This window comes from Oryctolagus cuniculus, chromosome 19 (assembly GCF_964237555.1).
Source record: "Oryctolagus cuniculus chromosome 19, mOryCun1.1, whole genome shotgun sequence".
NCBI lineage: Eukaryota > Metazoa > Chordata > Mammalia > Lagomorpha > Leporidae > Oryctolagus > Oryctolagus cuniculus.
The window spans coordinates 39,919,525-39,937,512 of record NC_091450.1 but is presented as its reverse complement, the minus strand read 5'-3'; the positions used below and the strand labels follow the sequence as shown (position 1 = coordinate 39,937,512).

The following is a 17,988-nucleotide window of genomic DNA, read 5'->3' as shown; positions in this document are numbered from 1 at the left end:
TAGCAGTGGAGGATGGCGCAGGTCCTTGGGCCCCTGCACCTACATGGGAGACCCGGAAGAAGCTCCTGGCTCCTGGCTTCAGATTGGCACAGCTCCAGCCGTTGCAGCCAGCTGGGGAGTGAACCAGCAGATGGAAGACCTTTCTGTCTCTCTCTCTGCCTCTCCTTCTCTCTCTGTGTAACTCTTTCAAATAAATAAAATAAATCTCTTAAAAAATCAAAATAAGAAAAAACAATTGCCATAAAACAGGGGAACAAAAGGTACAAAATCAGATACAGCACCTTAACATCTGAGCGTCATACTTGGGATATAGCCGTCTCCAGAAATGTCCTGAGCGCCAGCAGGTGGGAGCGGAGGCCCCGCCCCTCAGGCCCCGCCCCCAGCCCCGCCCCCCGTGCGCCTCACCTTCCGGCTGAACTCCTGGGCCTTGCGCCTGCGCTCTCGGTGCACAGCGTCGGGGCGCTTACGGCCCACCAAGCGCAGCAGCTCGCGGCCGAGCGCGAGGCCCCGGCCGGGGCGTGGGGCCCGCAGGCCGGGACCGCCGTCGTCGAAGCCCGGGAGCACGCCCAGGCTGGGCGGCACGCGCGGGCAGCGCCGCGCCAGGCGCACGAGGCGCTCGCGGCTCAGGCCGCCCACGGCAAGGCCCTCGAGCTCCAGGATCTGGTCTCCGGGCCGCAGGCCCCCGGCGTGCGCGCTGCTGCCCTCGGCCACCTCCAGGACGAAGCAGGGGCCGGAGCCGCCAAGCCGGAAGCCGAAGTCCTCGGGCCAGCCCAGGTTGGTGGTCGGCATGGCGGCGGCGTGGCTGGAGGGGGCGAGAGAGCACAGGCCTAGGACACGTGCCAGCCCGGGGTCTCGTCTCCTCTCTGCTCCTCCTGACCAGCTCTCTGCCTCAGTTCCCCTCCATCCGGCTTCACTTCCCCACTTCCGGTCTTCTTCCGGGGTCAGCCGGAAGTGTGGCTGAGAAGATGGCGCCCAGGAGGGAGAGGTGTGGACAGGGAGGTCAGAAAGGAAGTGGAGGCGACAGCTGGGGTTCTGGGCGGCTGTCAGGCCCCCACGGGGACAGCGTGATGAGGGCAGGGGTCTGTAGGGAGAGGGAGGGGCTGGGGACGGGGAGAGCTGGGCCTGCTGCCTCAGTGACCCCGGGGAGGCCGAAGGCGGATGTGGGGAGGGGGGGCTCTGACGTCATCCACTTATGTCTCCACAACGTTGTCGTTAACTCCGGGCTTTGTAACTTATTAAATATCGTCTTAATGTTGGTTTTTGGATGTGAAAGACAAATGCCCCGTCTTTAAAGTCTTAATTGGAGGGGTAGGCTTTGGCCCAAGGCCTGAGACCCACTTGGGGTGCCTGCATCCTATATCAGGTGCCTGGCTCTGCTTCCCTGCCCCCGCCCGGGGGGTTCTGAAGGTGCTGGCTCAAGTAATTGGGCGCGTCCCACCCGCGCGAGAGAGACGGAGATTGAGGTCCCAGCTCCTGGCTTGTCTGGCCTAGTCCTGACTGTTGTGGGCATTTGGGGAGTGACCTAGGGGATGGAAGGTTGTTCTCTCTCTCTCTGCCCCTCTGCCTTTCAGATAAATAACAAATAATCATTTAAAAAAAAAACAAACTCTTCTTTCTAGGTCCAGGGCACACGCTTGCCACAGCAGTTAAAACATCATCTGGGACAGCTGCATCCCATATCCTAGTATCTCTCCAAGTTCTGGCTCCCTGCTAATGTGCACGCTGGGAGGCCACCCCCAGGGGAGACCTAAATGGAGTTCCCACTTCCTGGCTTCAGCCTGGCTCAGCCCCCCGCCCCCCACTGTCGTGGGCATTTGGGGAGTGAACCAGCAAAAGGGAACTCTTGGAGACAGAGTTGTGGCTTCCACATAAGGATTTAGTTAGAGTTCCTTGGGATCGTAGCTGGTGAAGCCACACCTTTTCCCAGAGGGATGACCTCACTGTGCGACTTCCATAGGGCACTGTGGCTTCCGTGGTCTTCCCTTACCTTACTGTTCCTTCCACCTAATCGCAAGCTTCCAGTAGCCCAGAATGTTGGAGCAGGAAGCAGTCCCAGAAGCCATTTGTACCCACCGGGGGAGGTAGAAGGATTTTATAAACCTCCCCCAGACCCAAGCAGTGAGGTGTCTCTGCCTTGAGATGGGAAGGTCCTAACCCCAGGACGCCCAGCTGGTGAGTGGCAGAGCCAGCCCTCCCTCCCACCCAGGGCTCACTCCTCTGCCTCCCACCCATCTGAGGCAGAGCCCAGGGACCCCTGTCCAGAGGGTTCCTGCCCGTCCTGTCCTCACAGGCCTCTTCCCACTTGGCTGAGGAGACAAGACAGGGTCACCGCTAGGCCGACCCTCCCTGTCTCCCATGCCCCCCATGCCCTGGGCTTCAGGGGGACAGACAGGTGGTTATGCGCTGGCCCTGATAGCAGGAGTGGGCCTTGACCAGGCCTGTCCAACCGCTGCATCCCAGCCTGAGTCTCCTAAAGGGCGCTTGAGCGTTTCAGATGTGACATGGTGGCCTCGGGAGGGGGGGTGTCTTTCTCTGGGCTCGCTGGCTATCTGGGACGTTGCAGGTTGGGTGCTGTCCGCAGCCACCCTGCCAGCCGTTCCAAGCTTTGGTGTCTGTGGCACCAAGCGCCGGCATCCAGCTGTGCCTCATGCTCACCCAACTTGGACTTGATGGCAGGACTTCCCGGGGATGTGGACTCTTGGCCTCCTTTCTTTGGAGGTGTAGAGTGGGTTTCTCACTGGCAACTGATAAGATCCAGAGTACTAGAAACTTCTAAGCAGAGAGCACGTGCCGGGTCTGTCTTAGTGGTGCGGTGAGCTCTTTTGGGTTGTAAGACAATGGCTGCTCTGGGGCTCTGGGTCCTGGCGCTGGGATAGGCTCAGGGAGCAGAGAGGGACTCTTTTCAGAAGAGGCCAGCTGTGAGGGCAAGCGATCGAGGTGTCCAGGGGACACAAGCACAGCTTGGGGAGGCAAGGATAGACCGTTCTGGAGAACCTCAGCTAGGCCAGCCCTTGTGTGGGTTTGTTTCGAGCAGGGATTCATTACAGGAGTGGTGGGCCTCTGATGTTGGCGGGGGGGGGGGGGGGCGTGTATTCTGGTTGGAGGGTCTGAGGGCTTGCTGACCCTGGCCTGGAGGGTCCCGGCTGCCCCTCAGCTCCCTGTGAAAATTTGGAGACCCGCCCCCAGGAGCCATCCTGCCCACAGCTCCCTCTCCCAGGAACCGGCGTGGGCCACACACTTCTTGGGACTGGGGAGTTGGGGGCGGGGGGAAAGGCCCAGAGTTCTGACAGCACGATGGACTGGGAGGGAGTGTCCCCAAGTGACATTGGGAGAGGCCGTGCCAGCAGAGGGCACGTGTGAGACTGCCTCCCCAAGGCTGGCAGGATCAGTCCCACGCCCACCCCGGGGCCCCTGTCCTCATCTGCCAGGCTGTGGTGCTGGCACGGGGCACGGACACTCAGGGGCATGTCCCGGGTCACCTGATGGCCAAGCACAGGGCTCCTGTGTGGGTGAGGGCACCGCCACATCATTTGGGGACCTGAAGTTGCTTCCTCTACTGCGAGAGAAGCAGTTTCTCTGTAACCAGAGAGGGACTGTCTGGAAAGCTCTCCCTCCACGGCCACCCCTGTGCCGGGTGACAAGCCACCTCTACACCCAACCTGGGAAGTCCACAGGGCCACAGAGGCTGCCAGTCCCCCGACCTCCCACTGCCCAGAGCTTCTGAACCACGTCAAGCCCTCCAGGGTGTCCTCTCCACACCCACCCAGAGCCCCCAGGCTGGGCTGTTGTCTCTTCCCTCCCCTCCTGGGAATGCTGGAACCCAGGCTCCTGATTGGGCTATCTCGGTACCACACGGCATCTCGGTTCCTGCCCACCTCCCCCATCCCAGGCAGGGGCTGCACCGCTCCCCAGCTTTGCTCACCTGCCTTGTTTGCCTGCACCGGCCACGGCCACGGCGGACACAGCCTGCGTTCTCACGGAATACCCACTCACACTCCGCGGTTGCCGGCCGGCCCTTGGCTGCTCAGGGCCTTGGCATCGGTTACGGATGCGCCCAAGGGGACAGCTGGAGTTTCTAAGGCAAAGTGATCCTCTGAGTAACCTGAGAAGGCCCCAGTTACCGCGTAGACCAGCAGGATGGCTGGACAGCTTGGCCAGGACCCAGGGCGGCCACCCCTGTTGCATGGTCCTGGGGGATGAGCAGGTGGAGGCTTGCAGGGGTTTGGCCTGAGGCTGGGTCCACCCAGGGGGTCACAGGGCTTGGCAGGCAGGTGCAGGGGGTTCAGCTGAGTTGTTTGGGGTATGACTGTCACTCGGTTCAGTGGCACCGGTGATGGCAGAGGGGACTGGTGAGAGCCACTAGGATGCAGGAGCTAGTCCTCATCCGAGAATAGCACAGTGGGAGCCCCACGGGCTGGCTTCATTGGCAGGAGAAGGGAGAATCCCCCCAAAAAACAGTTGGAATGGGTGGAAGGTGCTGACCTAAGCCATTTCAGAAATGAACGGAAGCTGGGAAGTCAAGGTGGAAGGAAGTGCAGCCGGCACTGCTGTCTCGTCAGGTTAGCCCCGCAGCCCGAGCGGAGCAAGACAGGCAGCAGGTGGTGCTGGCTCGGGGTGGGGGTGGGGTGGGTGACAGGGCACGTGGTTTCCCTTTGTTGGAGTGGGAGGCTGCAGACCAGCAAAGGGGTGGGAGACCAGAATGACCTTGGGGTCCAGTACCGGATGGAAGCGGCAGCATCAGTGTCACCACATTGTCAGGTTACTGGAGACACCAGTGCATACAACAGGAATCCTCACAGACACGCAGGCCCCCCATGCCTGCTGCTGCCTGCTGCCCCGGCTCAGACGGCCTGCGAGGAGAGGTGCCCTGGTCACCCGGAGCATGTCCCATGCCCGATCCTGGCCACCAGGAAAATCAACTGATTCCACGACTGGGGCAGGGAATATGCAAAATGAAGCTGGGTCATCTTCTAGTGCATAGGGTAAGGAAATGCTAAATACACACACACACACACACAATGATGGAGTAAGGAAATGCTGAGCACACACAGTGATGGAGTAAGGAAATGCTAAACACACACACACACACACAAAATGATGGAGTAAGGAAATGCTGAGCACTCACAGTGATGGAGTAAGGAAATGCTAAACACACACACACAATGATGGAGTAAGGAAATGCTAAACACACACACAGAGTGATGGAGTAAGGAAATCTAAACACACACACACAATGATGGAGTAAGGAAATGCTAAACACACACACACACACAAAATGATGGAGTAAGGAAATGCTAAACACACACACACAGTGATGGAGTAAGGAAATGCTAAACACACACACACAATGATGGAGTAAGGAAATGCTGAGCACACACAGTGATGGAGTAAGGAAATGCTAAACACACACACACACACACAATGATGGAGTAAGGAAATGCTAAACACACACACACAGTGATGGAGTAAGGAAATGCTAAACACACACACGTACACACACACAGTGATGGAGTAAGGAAATGCTGAGCACACACACACAATGATGGAGTAAGGAAATGCTAAACACACACATACACACACACACACAATGATGGAGTAAGGAAATGCTAAACACACCACACACACACACACAGTGATGGAGTAAGGAAATGCTAAACACACACACACACACACACACAATGATGGAGTAAGGAAATGCTAAACACACACACACAGTGATGGAGTAAGGAAATGCTAAACACACACACACAGTGATGGAGTAAGGAAATCTAAACACACACACACACACACAGTGATGGAGTAAGGAAATGCTAAACACACACACACAGTGATGGAGTAAGGAAATGCTAAACACACACATACACACAATAATGGAGTAAGGAAATGCTGAGCACACACACGCACACACAATGATGGAGTAAGGAAATGCTAAACACACACATAAACAGTGATGGAGTAAGGAAATGCTAAACACACACACACAGTGATGGAGTAAGGAAATGCTGAGCACACACACGTACACACACACAGTGATGGAGTAAGGAAATGCTGAGCACACACACACAATGATGGAGTAAGGAAATGCTAAACACACACATAAACAGTGATGGAGTAAGGAAATGGTAAACACACATGCGAGCACACACACAATGGTGGAGTAAGGAAATGCTAAACACACACACACACACAGTGATGGAGTAAGGAAATGCTAAACACACCACACACACACAGTGATGGAGTAAGGAAATGCTGAGCACACACAGTGATGGAGTAAGGAAATGCTGAGCACACACACACACACACACACAGTGATGGAGTAAGGAAATGCTGAGCACACCACACACACACACACACAATGGTGGAGTAAGGAAATGCTAAACACACACACACACACAGTGATGGAGTAAGGAAATGCTAAACACACCACACACACACAATGATGGAGTAAGGAAATGCTGAGCACACACAGTGATGGAGTAAGGAAATGCTGAGCACACACACACACACACACACACAGTGATGGAGTAAGGAAATGCTGAGCACACATACACACACACACACACAGTGATGGAGTAAGGAAATGCTAAACACACCACACACACACACACACAATGATGGAGTAAGGAAATGCTAAACACACACACACAATGATGGAGTAAGGAAATGCTAAACACACAGTGATGGAGTAAGGAAATGCTAAACACACACACACGTGCGCACACACACAATGATGGAGTAAGGAAATGCTAAACACACCACACACACACACAGTGATGGAGTAAGGAAATGCTAAACACACCACACACACACGCACACACACACTGATGGAGTAAGGAAATGCTAAACACACACACACATATACAGTGATGGAGTAAGGAAATGCTAAATACACACACACACACACACACGTACACACACACAGTGATGGAGTAAGGAAATGCTAAACACCACACACACACAATGATGGAGCTGATCAGAGAGACACCCAAAGGAAAGCCTGGTGGCACCTGCACCCCTTAGTGGAGTTCCTTTTTAAGTCCTGGCTACTCCACTTCCTTTCCAGTGCACCTAGGAAGACAGCAGATGGTGGTCCAGGTGCTTGGGTCCCTGCCACCCACGTGAGAGACCCAGATGGAGTTCCTGGCTCCTGGCTGCAGCCTGACCCAGCCTTGGCTGTTGGGCCATTTGGGGAGTGGACCAGCAGATGGACAATTGATATCTCTCTCGCGCTCTCTCACCCTCCCTCTGCTTTTCAAATATTTGAATATTCAAGTATTTTTACGTAAATTTTGAAAAGAGAGAGATTGAGAGAGCTCCTAGTGAGCAAAGCTGGATCATTTTGAGCAACAAAATGAATAACCCAGTATTGGATTATAACCCAGAGCATAAAACAAATACCCGGGGCTGGCGCTGTAGCATAGCGGGTAAAGCTGTTGCCTGCAGTGCTGGCATCCCATATGGGCTATGGTTCAAGTCTCGGCTGCTCCACTTTGATCCAGCTCTCTGCCATGGCCTGGGAAAGCAGTAGAAGATGGCCCAAGTGCTGGGTGCCTGCACCCGCGTGGGAGACCTGGAAGAAGCTCCTGGCTCCTGGCTCCTGGCTCTGGTCTGGCCCAGCTCTTGCTGTTACAGCCTTTTGTTACAGCTGCGCCAACCCGAAGCCAGGAGCCAGGAGCTTCCTCCCTCCCTCCCCCTTCGTTTCTGTCTCTTTGCCTATCAAATAAAATGAAAATAAACAAATACAATTAAAAATAAAAATACCTAGCCCAGCCTCAGTGCCCTGTTACAAGCATCTTGTGACTGATCCGAATGCCAGGAAGCAGCTTTTTGCTTCCTTAAATGACCCACAGAAATAAGACCGTGGACAACACCAACTGGACCCTTGTGATTAGTTGTGTCCCCTCAATTTCACATATTGTCATTCTGACCCCCGAAACCTCACAGTGGGAGGTTTTTTAAAGGTATTTGGAGATGGGCCTTGAAAGAGACAATTAAGGGGACACAGAGTCACACAAGCAGTCCTTAACCCAGTGGACCGGCGTGCTCAGAAGAAGAGATAAAGACAAAGTGTTGCAAGGAGGCGGGTAGCCACAAGCCAAGGAGAGACCATCCCTGCCCACGCCGTGGTCTCAGACTTCAGCTCCACACTGTGGGGAGGTAACCTCCCACTGGCAAAGCCACCTGGCCATGGTACTCTTCAGGTTTGGCAGCCCTGGCAGACTGATACCTCGCCACAGAGCAACTTTACCTGCTCTTCACCAGGATGTGGTGAGAGCCTGGGAAACAAGCCTCCGTGACAGAGAGCAAATGAACACAGACGGGGGTTGATTGGGAAAAGGCAGACACTGGTTTAAAATTGGCCGGCACCTGGCTGTGTCCCTGCCAAGTCTCGCCAGACACATCCAGCAGAGACAGAGTCGAACGAGGAGACTGTGCCTTGCAGTCCTGAACTCCGCCCACGTCCCTGCACTGCTCTGCACTGTGCCCCTGCTACCTCTGGTGGCAGAGGAGGGGTGGGGGCGGCAGCCTGCAAAGGAGGGGGCCGATCCAGGTAATGGCCCGTCCCCAAGACATGGAGCTAAAGTTGGCCAGTGATGCCATGGCATTTTGAGGGAAGGCTTGGTCATGGCATCGGGCCATGCTGTGGTTCTCACCAGCAGCGCACGGTGTGTTAGCGTCGTTGATGCCAGCTGCTGGGACAAAGACCCTGCAGCCTCTGTGCCTTCATACAATCTGGTTCCATTTGTCACCTGCTTCACAGTGTGCGCTGATCCCAGAGCCCCTTACTGGACATGGCTGCTTGGCTGTTTCTGTCTTCATGCAAGAAAGAAGTCAGACCTGGGACAGAGGACAGAGGGTAGCGGTGAACCAGGGGCCAGGTGCCCGGCAGGGCAGGCAGCCAGCTCAGCAAAAGTCTGCAGATACAAGGGATCGGGCTGCAGTTCTTCCTGCCCTTTTCCCAGAGGGTTTGCTCAGTGCGGAATCGGCGAAATCTTCCCCAGGATTTTATTATCACCCGGTGTTATCAGGCTTGGCAGAGAGGATTCTCCTAGGGTTCTTTCCTTGGGCCAGGGGGAGGCTGGGACCACCTGTAGTTGCTGGGGTGTGGGCAGGACTTTGTAGCATAAAAGACTGGGCCGCTTCCAAGGCTGAAGCATTCCTTTGCATAGTGCTGTTTTCCTTAGGCCCCATTCCACAGGCACAGGCTAATTCCTAGCTTTCTAGCTGTCACGGGGGGGGGGGGGGGCTGTCTGTTGAAAAGACAAAGATCTAAAAGCCAAATTTTTTTTCAGTGTTGAACTTGGTGGTTCTGGAAGGGAAAAAAAAATTGCAAAGGGTTTTGATTTGCACCATAAGCCACAGGGACTGCTTGCAGGGGGACAGTCATTTCTTTCACACCCCGAAAAGGGAGTCTGAGCGAGGGGTGGGAGGGGAGACTCTTGAGGTGGGGAGGAGGGGCAGACGGGCTGCCCAGCAGAGCCTGGGTCCCATGGGATCCAAGCCCAGGCCAGTTGCGGGCAGGCCAAGGAGACTTCACTTGGCCCAGCTGGCCTTGGAGCTATGTGGACACTGGTGGCTGCGCTCACTCCCCTTGGCGCTGCACCCTTCAGAGGGGACCGTCGGGGTGATCCCTGCCAGCTGCTGGAACCATCAGTCTCCCGGCATGGTGTGACCACGACAACCCCTGCACATCCCAGACGTCTCTCCCTCCAGCTGCTCGCTTCAAGCTGGTGTTCAGAACCCCTTCTGACACCCCAGCTCAGGGTCTCCTCCTCCAGCCAGCAGGGTTCCGAGGCCTTCCTGGGTGGTTCTGGAAGTCCCTGGCCCTTGCTACAGCATCTGCAGTGCGTTCTACAGAGGAGCTGCCCCGTGCCTTCCTGGGCAGAACCTGGTGGGCTTGTCCACACTCATCCAGGGAGCCGGGACGGGGGCGTGACGTCTTGCATCCCCTAGGGGACATTTCGCAGGGTCCATGGGAGACCCACCCCAGGCCCCTGCCACTGGCCTCGCCTGTGTGCACCTGCCTGGGGAGGTTTTTGCACACTCCCCATCCGTGGCTTCCAGGGTGCCTTTCTTCCCCGGCCTCAGCCTTCTCTGCCGGCTCTCCGTGAGGCTGCAGAGGCTCAGCCCCTTCTCTCTGTACGCTTCTTCCTAAGGCATCACATCCGTTCTAGGTGACCTTGCACCAGTGTCACTGCAGCCGCATGGATAAAATTTCCTCGCCCTTCCTCGAGGCTGCACCAGGAGGTGACTGCCAGGAAGGAGTCTGATGGATACGCTTGCCTTTGCGTCTGGGAAACGAAGGTCACCTACCACCCACTGCTGGCACGCCCCAGGCCACCACGTTTTCACTGTGGCCTCGTCATTCACCCTGGGCTTACTCTTTCTTTTTGGCACATTTTTGATACCTTCCTCCCACCTGTCCAGGTCCTACAACTTATCAGGTGCCTGCTTATCCACTGCCCAGCGCTCAAGCCCTTCCCTAGGTTACCCAGGGCTTTCACGCAGAGTCTGCCCTCGCCCCAAGCACCCCACAGCCAGGGGGAATCTCAGCACTGCTCCTTGGAATGCTAGGGTAGACCTCCCCACTCTTCCCACATCGGACGTGGACGGGGAGCTGCATCCCTCCTTTCTCTGGGAGGAAAGCTTGTCTTGGGCTGAATCTGATAGAGTGAGAAGCAAAAAGCCTCCGTCCTTGATGATGTCATTTTAAGGAAAAGATTTATTTACTTGCAAGGTAGAGTATTCGATGGGGTGTGAGACAGAGAGATCTCCCACCTGTTGGTCCACTCCCCAGATGGTCACAGTGAAGGGACCGGGCCTGAGCCAGGCCAAAGCCAGGAGCCAGGAAATCAATCTGGTCTCTCACATGGGCAGCAGGGGCCCAAGTACTTGGACCATCTACTGCTGCTGCTTTCCCAGATGCATTACCAGGGAGCTGGATCAGAGGTGGCTGCAGCTGGGGCTCACGTGAACACTCCTATATACCTGCCGCCGGCCACAGTGCCGGCCCCTTCATGATGTCATGGAGCTGCTGAATCAAACTACTCCTGAAGCCGGGCTCCTCTGTGGGCCTCCCAGTAGCAAGGGTCAAGAAGTCCCCTTTATTGTTTAGTTAGATCCAGGCTTCCGGGCAGCATAAGTAGTCCTGACACCCCAGACGTCCCACGCCAGGAATGCCTCCTGCTCTGTTCTTGTGTATCAACCACCTTTGTGAGCGCTAGCACTGTGTCTGATACTGGAGGACAATAAAGAATGCACATTAGATGCTTCCGAACTGTGCCAGTGGTGACACACTGCCCCCAGCCCTACCCCCTGCTGGGCAGAGCGACTTTTGTCCTGGCGATGTCCAGGATACAGATTTCCTTCAGGTATAATTCATCCTCGTTCTTCCATTCATTCATTCAACTCACGTTCACCAAGCATCTACTAGGAGCTGGGCATTACGGCCATGGCTAAGGAGATAACAGGAAGCCGGCACAGACCCAGTTCTCGCCCTCCAACAAAAGTACTTTTCTTACATTCCTTTGTATTTTTAAAAGGCCCATTTATTTGAGAAGCAGAGTGCTTAAATAGAGGGGGATGGGGGAGGGAGGGAGGGAGGGAGGGAGAGAGAGAGATCTTCCATCTCCTGGTTCACTCTCCGAGTGGTTGCAACACCCAGGTCTGGGCCAGGCCAGAGCCAAAGCCAGGAGCCAGGAACGCCATCCAGGTCTCCCATGTGAGTGCAGGGGCCCAAGAGCTTGGGCCATTTACCACTGCCTTCCCAGGAGCATCAGCAGGAAGCCAAATGGGAAGCAGAGTCGCCAGGACTTGAACAGGTGTCCATTCCAGTGCGGGATGCCAGCATCCCAGGCAGCAGCTTAACCCGCTGCACTACAGTGCCTACTCTCCTCTCCTTTCTCCATCGCAAAACTGCTCGAGACCAACAGGTCACTGGTGGTAAATGAGCATCCTCTGCTACGTGTGTTGCGAGAGTAGCTACCAAGACCAGTCTCCTGTTTGCAAAGCGTCGCCTCAGCCATTCCCACGGGGACAAGAGATGGTGGTAGGGAGGGCGGCTGATGCTGTCAACCGATCCTGCCTCGGGTAAAAAGCCGACACCGCAGGTCCAGTTTCAGGGGCTGCCGGGAAGGCTCGGAGTGTGTCAGACTGGGATCCTTTGTCACATGCATCGCTGGGATACAACCCTTTCTACCCTACTCGAATTAAAATTTTGGTTTCTGGCTTAGAGAGTGTGTTTTCTCCCACAGTGTTTATGAAATAGCAGGCATCAGGGCTTGAGTGTGGTGGTTTTGAAGAATAAGAAAAGAAAAAGAAAATGCCAGAAGCCCCTGGGTTTCAGGCACTGTCCACCACTCAGAAATTCACCCTGAGAAGATAATTCCCTCGAGAAAGTCAAAGCCAAGAATTTGCTCGATGCAAAACTGTTCATAATGTTAAAAAGCAGGAAATGATACAAACATCCAAAAATAAGTGAATGTCAGGTTCACTGTACTCTACTGAGTAATAAAGCTGTCTTGGTAGGTGAACAGCATGGTGATAAACTGAAGAAACAAACTTCGAAATGGTCCAAGACTTTGGGCCCCTGCACCCATGTGGGAGACCTGAAAGAAGCTCCTGGCTCCTGGCTCTGGATCGGCACAGCTCTGGGGAGTGCAGCCATCTGGGGAGTGAACCAATGGATGGAAGACCTCTCTCTCTGCCTCTGCCTCTCAGTAACTGTGTCTTTCAAATAAATAAATACATCTTTAAAAAAGGAAAAAGGTCTTGACCTTATGATTACAGATCTGTAGACTTCTAAAATGAGTACAAAATTTGTGTTTTTCTGTGTGTAAATGCAATGGTATGTCAAAAAGTTCATGAGAAATGCACATTATGATTGGCTCTCAAAATATTTTTATGCCTAAATATATAGTTCCATTTTCCACAACCATTTTGAAGTACCCTGACACACAGTAATAAAGTAGCAGTTAAGATAGTAAGATACAGGGGCTGGTGCTGTGGCGTAGCAGGTAAAGCCACCATCTGTGACGCTGGCATCCCATATGAACACTGCTGGTTTGAGTCCCGGCTGCTCCACTTCCTTTTTTTTTTTTTTTTTTTTGACAGGCAGAGTGGATAGTGAGAGAGAGACACAGAGAGAAAGGTCTTCCTTTGCCGTTGGTTCACCCTCCAATGGCCGCTGCAGCCGGCGGCGCTGCAGCCAGAGCATCACGCTGATCCGAAGGCAGGATCCAGGTGCTTCTCCTGGTCTCCCACTGGGTTCAGGGCCCAAGAACTTGGGCCATCCTCCACTGCCTTCCTGGGCCACAGCAGAGAGCTGGCCTGGAAGAGGGGCAACCGGGACAGAATCCGGTGTGCTGGTGCCGCTAGGCAGAGGATTAGCCTATTGGCTGCTCCATTTCTGATCCAGCTCTCTGCTAATGCACCTGAGAAAAGTAGCAGAAAGGGGCCCAAGTGTTGAGCACCTGCCACCCACATGGGACACCCAGATGAAGCTCCTGGCTCCTGGCCTCAGCTTTGCCCAGCCCTGGCAGTTGTGACCATTTAGGGAGTGAACCATTGGATGGAAGATCTCTCTATTTTTCCTTCTCTCTAACTCAGCCTTTCAAAATAAATAATAAATAAATATTTTAAAAAGATGTGTTTATTGGGGCTGGTGCTGTGGTGCAGTGGGTTAATGCCCTGGCCTGAAGTGCCAGCATCCCATATGGGGGCCGGTTCTAGTCCCAGCTGCTCCTCTTCTGATCCAGCTCTCTGCTGTGGCCTGGGAAAGCAGTGGAAGATGGCCCAGTCCTTGGGCCCCTGCACCCATGTGGGAGACCTGGAAGAAGCTCCTGGCTCCTGGCTCCGTATTGGTGCAGCTCTGACCGTTGCTGCCATCTGGGGAGTGAACCAGTGGATGGAAGACCTCTCTCTCTATCTGCCTCTCTCTGTAACTCTTTCAAGTAAACCAATTAAATCTTAAAAAATAAAAAAAAAGATGTATTTATTTATCTGAAGGTTAGAGTTAGAGAGAGAGAGAGAGAGAGAGAATCTTCCATCTGCTGGTTCACTCCCCAAACAGCCGCAACAGCTGGGACTAGGCCAGGCTGAAGCCAGGAACCAGGAGCTTCTGCTGGGTCTCCCACACAGGTGCAGGGGCCCAAGGACTTGGGCCATCTGCTGCTGCCTTCCCAGGTGTATCAGCGGGGAGCTGGATCAGAAGAGGAGCATCCTGCACTCAAACCAGTGCTCACATGGGATGCTGATGCCGCAGGCAGCAGCTTAACCGGCTGTGCCATAGAGCTGGCCCCATAAATAAATCTTAAAATAATTAAGTCACAGAGTCATTTTCCTTGCAATTGTTTATATATAAATATCTATACAATTTAAAATGTGTTTAAAAGGAAAAACATGAGATGGAGGAAATAAAGGTGAGTGACCACATGCCTTGGTCAAGAGTAAGATGTTTCAGTTGCAAGTTGTAGTTCTTACCACCCATGGTGGAGACCTGGATGGAGTTCCAGGCTCCTGGCCTCAGCCTGGCCCAGCCTGCACTGTTAGGGCCATTTGGAGAGTGAACAAGCAGATGGAAGATCTCTCTCTTTGTAACTCCGTGTTTCAAATAAATAAATACATCTTAAGAAACAAACAAACAAAAAAACATGTCCTGCAAAGCCAACAATTAAGAATGAACAAAGGGTATTAGTAAGCAGTTCACAACGGAGGAAAGACAAACAGCTAACACACACATGGAGAAGCTCCTCCTCATTAGACATTGGCCGCTAGTACTGAGGACAGCACAGCAAAGTAGTAATCATAGCACCCACTGGTTCTTTATCTGAGGCAGATACACACACACACACACACACACACACACACACACACACAGGGGAGGGGGAGGGACCGAGAGGTTGAGAGAGAATGCTCCTATTGGTTGACATCCCAAACGGCTGCACTGGCCTGGACTAGGCCAAGGCTGGAGCCAGGAACTCAGGACACAAGCCAGGCCTCCACGAAGGTAGCAGGAACCCCCTTACAGGAGCTGTCAACACTGCCTCAGGGTTTGCCTTGGCAGGAAGCTGGGGTCGAGAGCCAGGGCCAGGCACTCTCCCGTGCGGAAGACCAAACGCTTGCTCCAAAACTCTGCCTTAGTCTTCAGCCCAACTGCCTGGGTTTGAATGTTGGGCTGATACTCTCTGGTTCTATGCCTCAGTTTCCTTATTAATAACAGTGGCATCATCATCATCATCATCAATACCATCCCTACCTTACAGAGTTACTGTAAGGACTAAATGGTAAGTACTGAAAAATTTTTAAAGTGCTTAGAACACTGGGGCTGGCACTGTGGCATACTAGGTTAAGCATCTGCCTGTGGTGCCAACATCCTATATGGACACCGGTTCAAGTCCTGGATGCTCCATTTTCCATCCAGTTCCCTACTAATGGCCTGGCAAAGCAGAGAAAGATGGCTCAAGTCCTTGGGTCCCTGTACCACCGTGGGAGACCTGGAAGAAGCTCCTGGCTTCAGACTGCCCCAGCTCCAGTAATTGTGGCTATTTGGGGAGTGAACTAGTGGATGGAAGACCTCTCTCCCTCTCTTTGTCTGTAACTCTGCCTCTCAAATAAATAAATAAATCTTTAAAAAAAAAAAATCACCGCCTGAGACATACGAAGCAACATTTGTTGAGTAAACAAATAAATACAATGCCATTTCATCTATCCTAATGGTGAATGCTAAAAGAATTAATCCTATTAAATGTTGCCAAGGATTTGAAGAAATGGGTTCTTTTGGATAGTTGTAGCTGACAAGCAATTTAACTGCATTTATTATTTTTTTAGTTTTAAAAATGTCTGTGTACTCTTTGGCCCAGAAATTCTACTGCGTTGTAGCTGCCCTAGAAAAACCCATTTGTGTAATGAGGCTCCTGCAGGTGTTTCCAACGCAACACTGCAGTAACAAAAACTGAAATTCACATACATGTTTAGCAACCCAGCAGTCTGCACTTGCAAACTGGTGGTCCTTGGGCTAAATCTGTCCTACAGGTGTGTTGTGCACAGCCTAAACAGGGTTTTACAATTTTAAGTTAGCTGTCAATATTCAAGAACCAGATTTTTATGCTATAAAAATCCAGACTTCAATTGCTCTTAAAACACTCCCAACTCTGTATGCGTTGGGTCAAGGAAACAATCCTGTGCAGTGGGCAAACAGCAGAACAGGGGCCAGCTGTGGCAAAGCTGATAAAGCCACCCCAACACCGGCATCCCACGTGGGCGTGGGGTTCGTGTCCTGGCTGCTTCGCTTCAGTCCAGCTCCCTGCTGATGGCCCAGGAAGAAACTGAAGCTAGGAGCCTGGAACTCAATGCAGAATTCCCATGGAAGGACAGGGACCCACGTGTTTGAGTCATCACCCACTGCCTCCCAGGGGGTTCATTGGCAGGAAGCTGGAATTGGAAGTGGAGTTCAGACTCAAACTGGGCACTCCACCTGGGATGTGGGCATCTCAAGCAGCCAGCCATCTTAACCACTGTGCCAAATGCCGGCTCCCTTTTTAAGAAATTTATTTATGGCCGGCACTGCGGTACAGCAAGTTAAGCCGCTGCCTGGGATGCCGGTATCCCAGCTGTCCTACTTCCGATCCAGCTCCCTGCTAAGGCGCCTGGGAAAGCAACGGAAGACGGCCCACGTTTGGGCCCCTGCACCCACATGGGAGACCTGGAAGAAGCTCCTGACCATTACAGGAAGTGAATCAGCAGATAGAAGCTCTCTTTGTCTCTTCCTTTCTCTAACTCTTTCAAATAAATAAATAAATCTTTTAAAAATATTTTCATTTCATTAGAAGTTAAAGAGACACTTCGTGAACTCTTTGAAGAAATGGGTTCTTTTGGATTGTTGTAGCTGACAAGCAATTTAACTTTTCATTACAATTTTAAAAAACGCCTGTGTACTCTTTGGCCCAGAAATTCCACTGCCTTTTAGCTGCCCTAGAAAAATACATTTGTGTAATGAAGCTCCTGCAGGTGTTTCCAATGCAAAATTGCATCAACAGAAACTGGAATTTATATATATATACACACACACATATATATATACACACACATCCTGCTATATAAATATAGAAGGGTAGGCCGGCGCCATGGCTCAATAGGTTAATCCTCCGCCTGCGGCGCCGGCAGACCGGGTTCTAGTCCTGGTCGGGGCGCCGGATTCTGTCCCGGTTGCCCCTCTTCCAGGCCAGCTCTCTGCTGTGGCCCGGGAGTGCAGTGGAGGATGGCCCAAGTGCTTGGGCCCTGCACCCCATGGGAGACCAGGAGAAGTACCTGGCTCCTGCCATTGGATCAGCGCAGTGCGCCGGCCGCAGCGCGCCGGCCGAGGTGGCTATTGGAGGATGAACCAACGGCAAAGGAAGACCTTCCTCTCTGTCTCTCTCTCTCACTGTCTACTCTGCCTGTCAAAAAATAAAATTAAAAAAATTAAAAAAAATCTATATAAAAAAAAGAAGGGTATATATTCTAGGTATAAATGCAGGAAGAGTTTTGGTGCACACACACTAATCGAGTTATTAAGTCTGTCAAAGAATACTTTTGGCTTTGTTTTGTAGTTTAACTCTTTTATGGGGAGAATAAGTATATTGTATTACATGCATACTATTTTTTTAAAAAAAGATGTATATATTTACTTGAAAGGCAGAGTTAGAGACGGAGCTCCTGAGAAGCCAGGAGCCTGGGACTCTCAGGGTCTCCTCTGTGGGTGGCAGGGGCCCAGGTACCTGGGCCATCCTCTGCTGCTTTCCCAGTTGCATTAGCAGCGAGCCGGATCCAAAGTGCATTTTTTTTTTTTAATTTTTAAAATTAAAAGGCAATCCAGCACACAAACTGCGACAGGTCTGAAAAGTCAAAGTCGGCCTGAACCGAAGCCACGTAGAGGAAAACCAAAGAGGACACAAATACAGTTCTGCATTTATGAACCACAAAAAGGTAATTTGAAAGATTTAACCACAA

At 52.7% G+C, this 17,988-nt stretch overlaps 1 protein-coding gene across 5 annotated transcripts in view; it reads right to left on the bottom strand.

The window, feature by feature from the left end:
* GRID2IP (Grid2 interacting protein) overlaps nucleotides 1–952 on the bottom strand; it is a 44,087-nt gene extending 43,135 nt beyond the window's left edge. For 2 of the 5 annotated variants that reach the window (XM_070064367.1, XM_070064369.1), the window contains exon 1: nucleotides 406–952. In XM_070064367.1, the coding sequence (XP_069920468.1) occupies nucleotides 406–789 (384 nt within the window). In that variant the 5' untranslated portion in view covers nucleotides 790–952. The remainder of the gene's footprint in view (nucleotides 1–405) is intronic. The other 3 variants (XM_070064368.1, XM_051839060.2, XM_051839061.2) reach the window with 3 other exon arrangements.
* Between the last annotated feature and the right edge of the window lie 17,036 nt (nucleotides 953–17,988).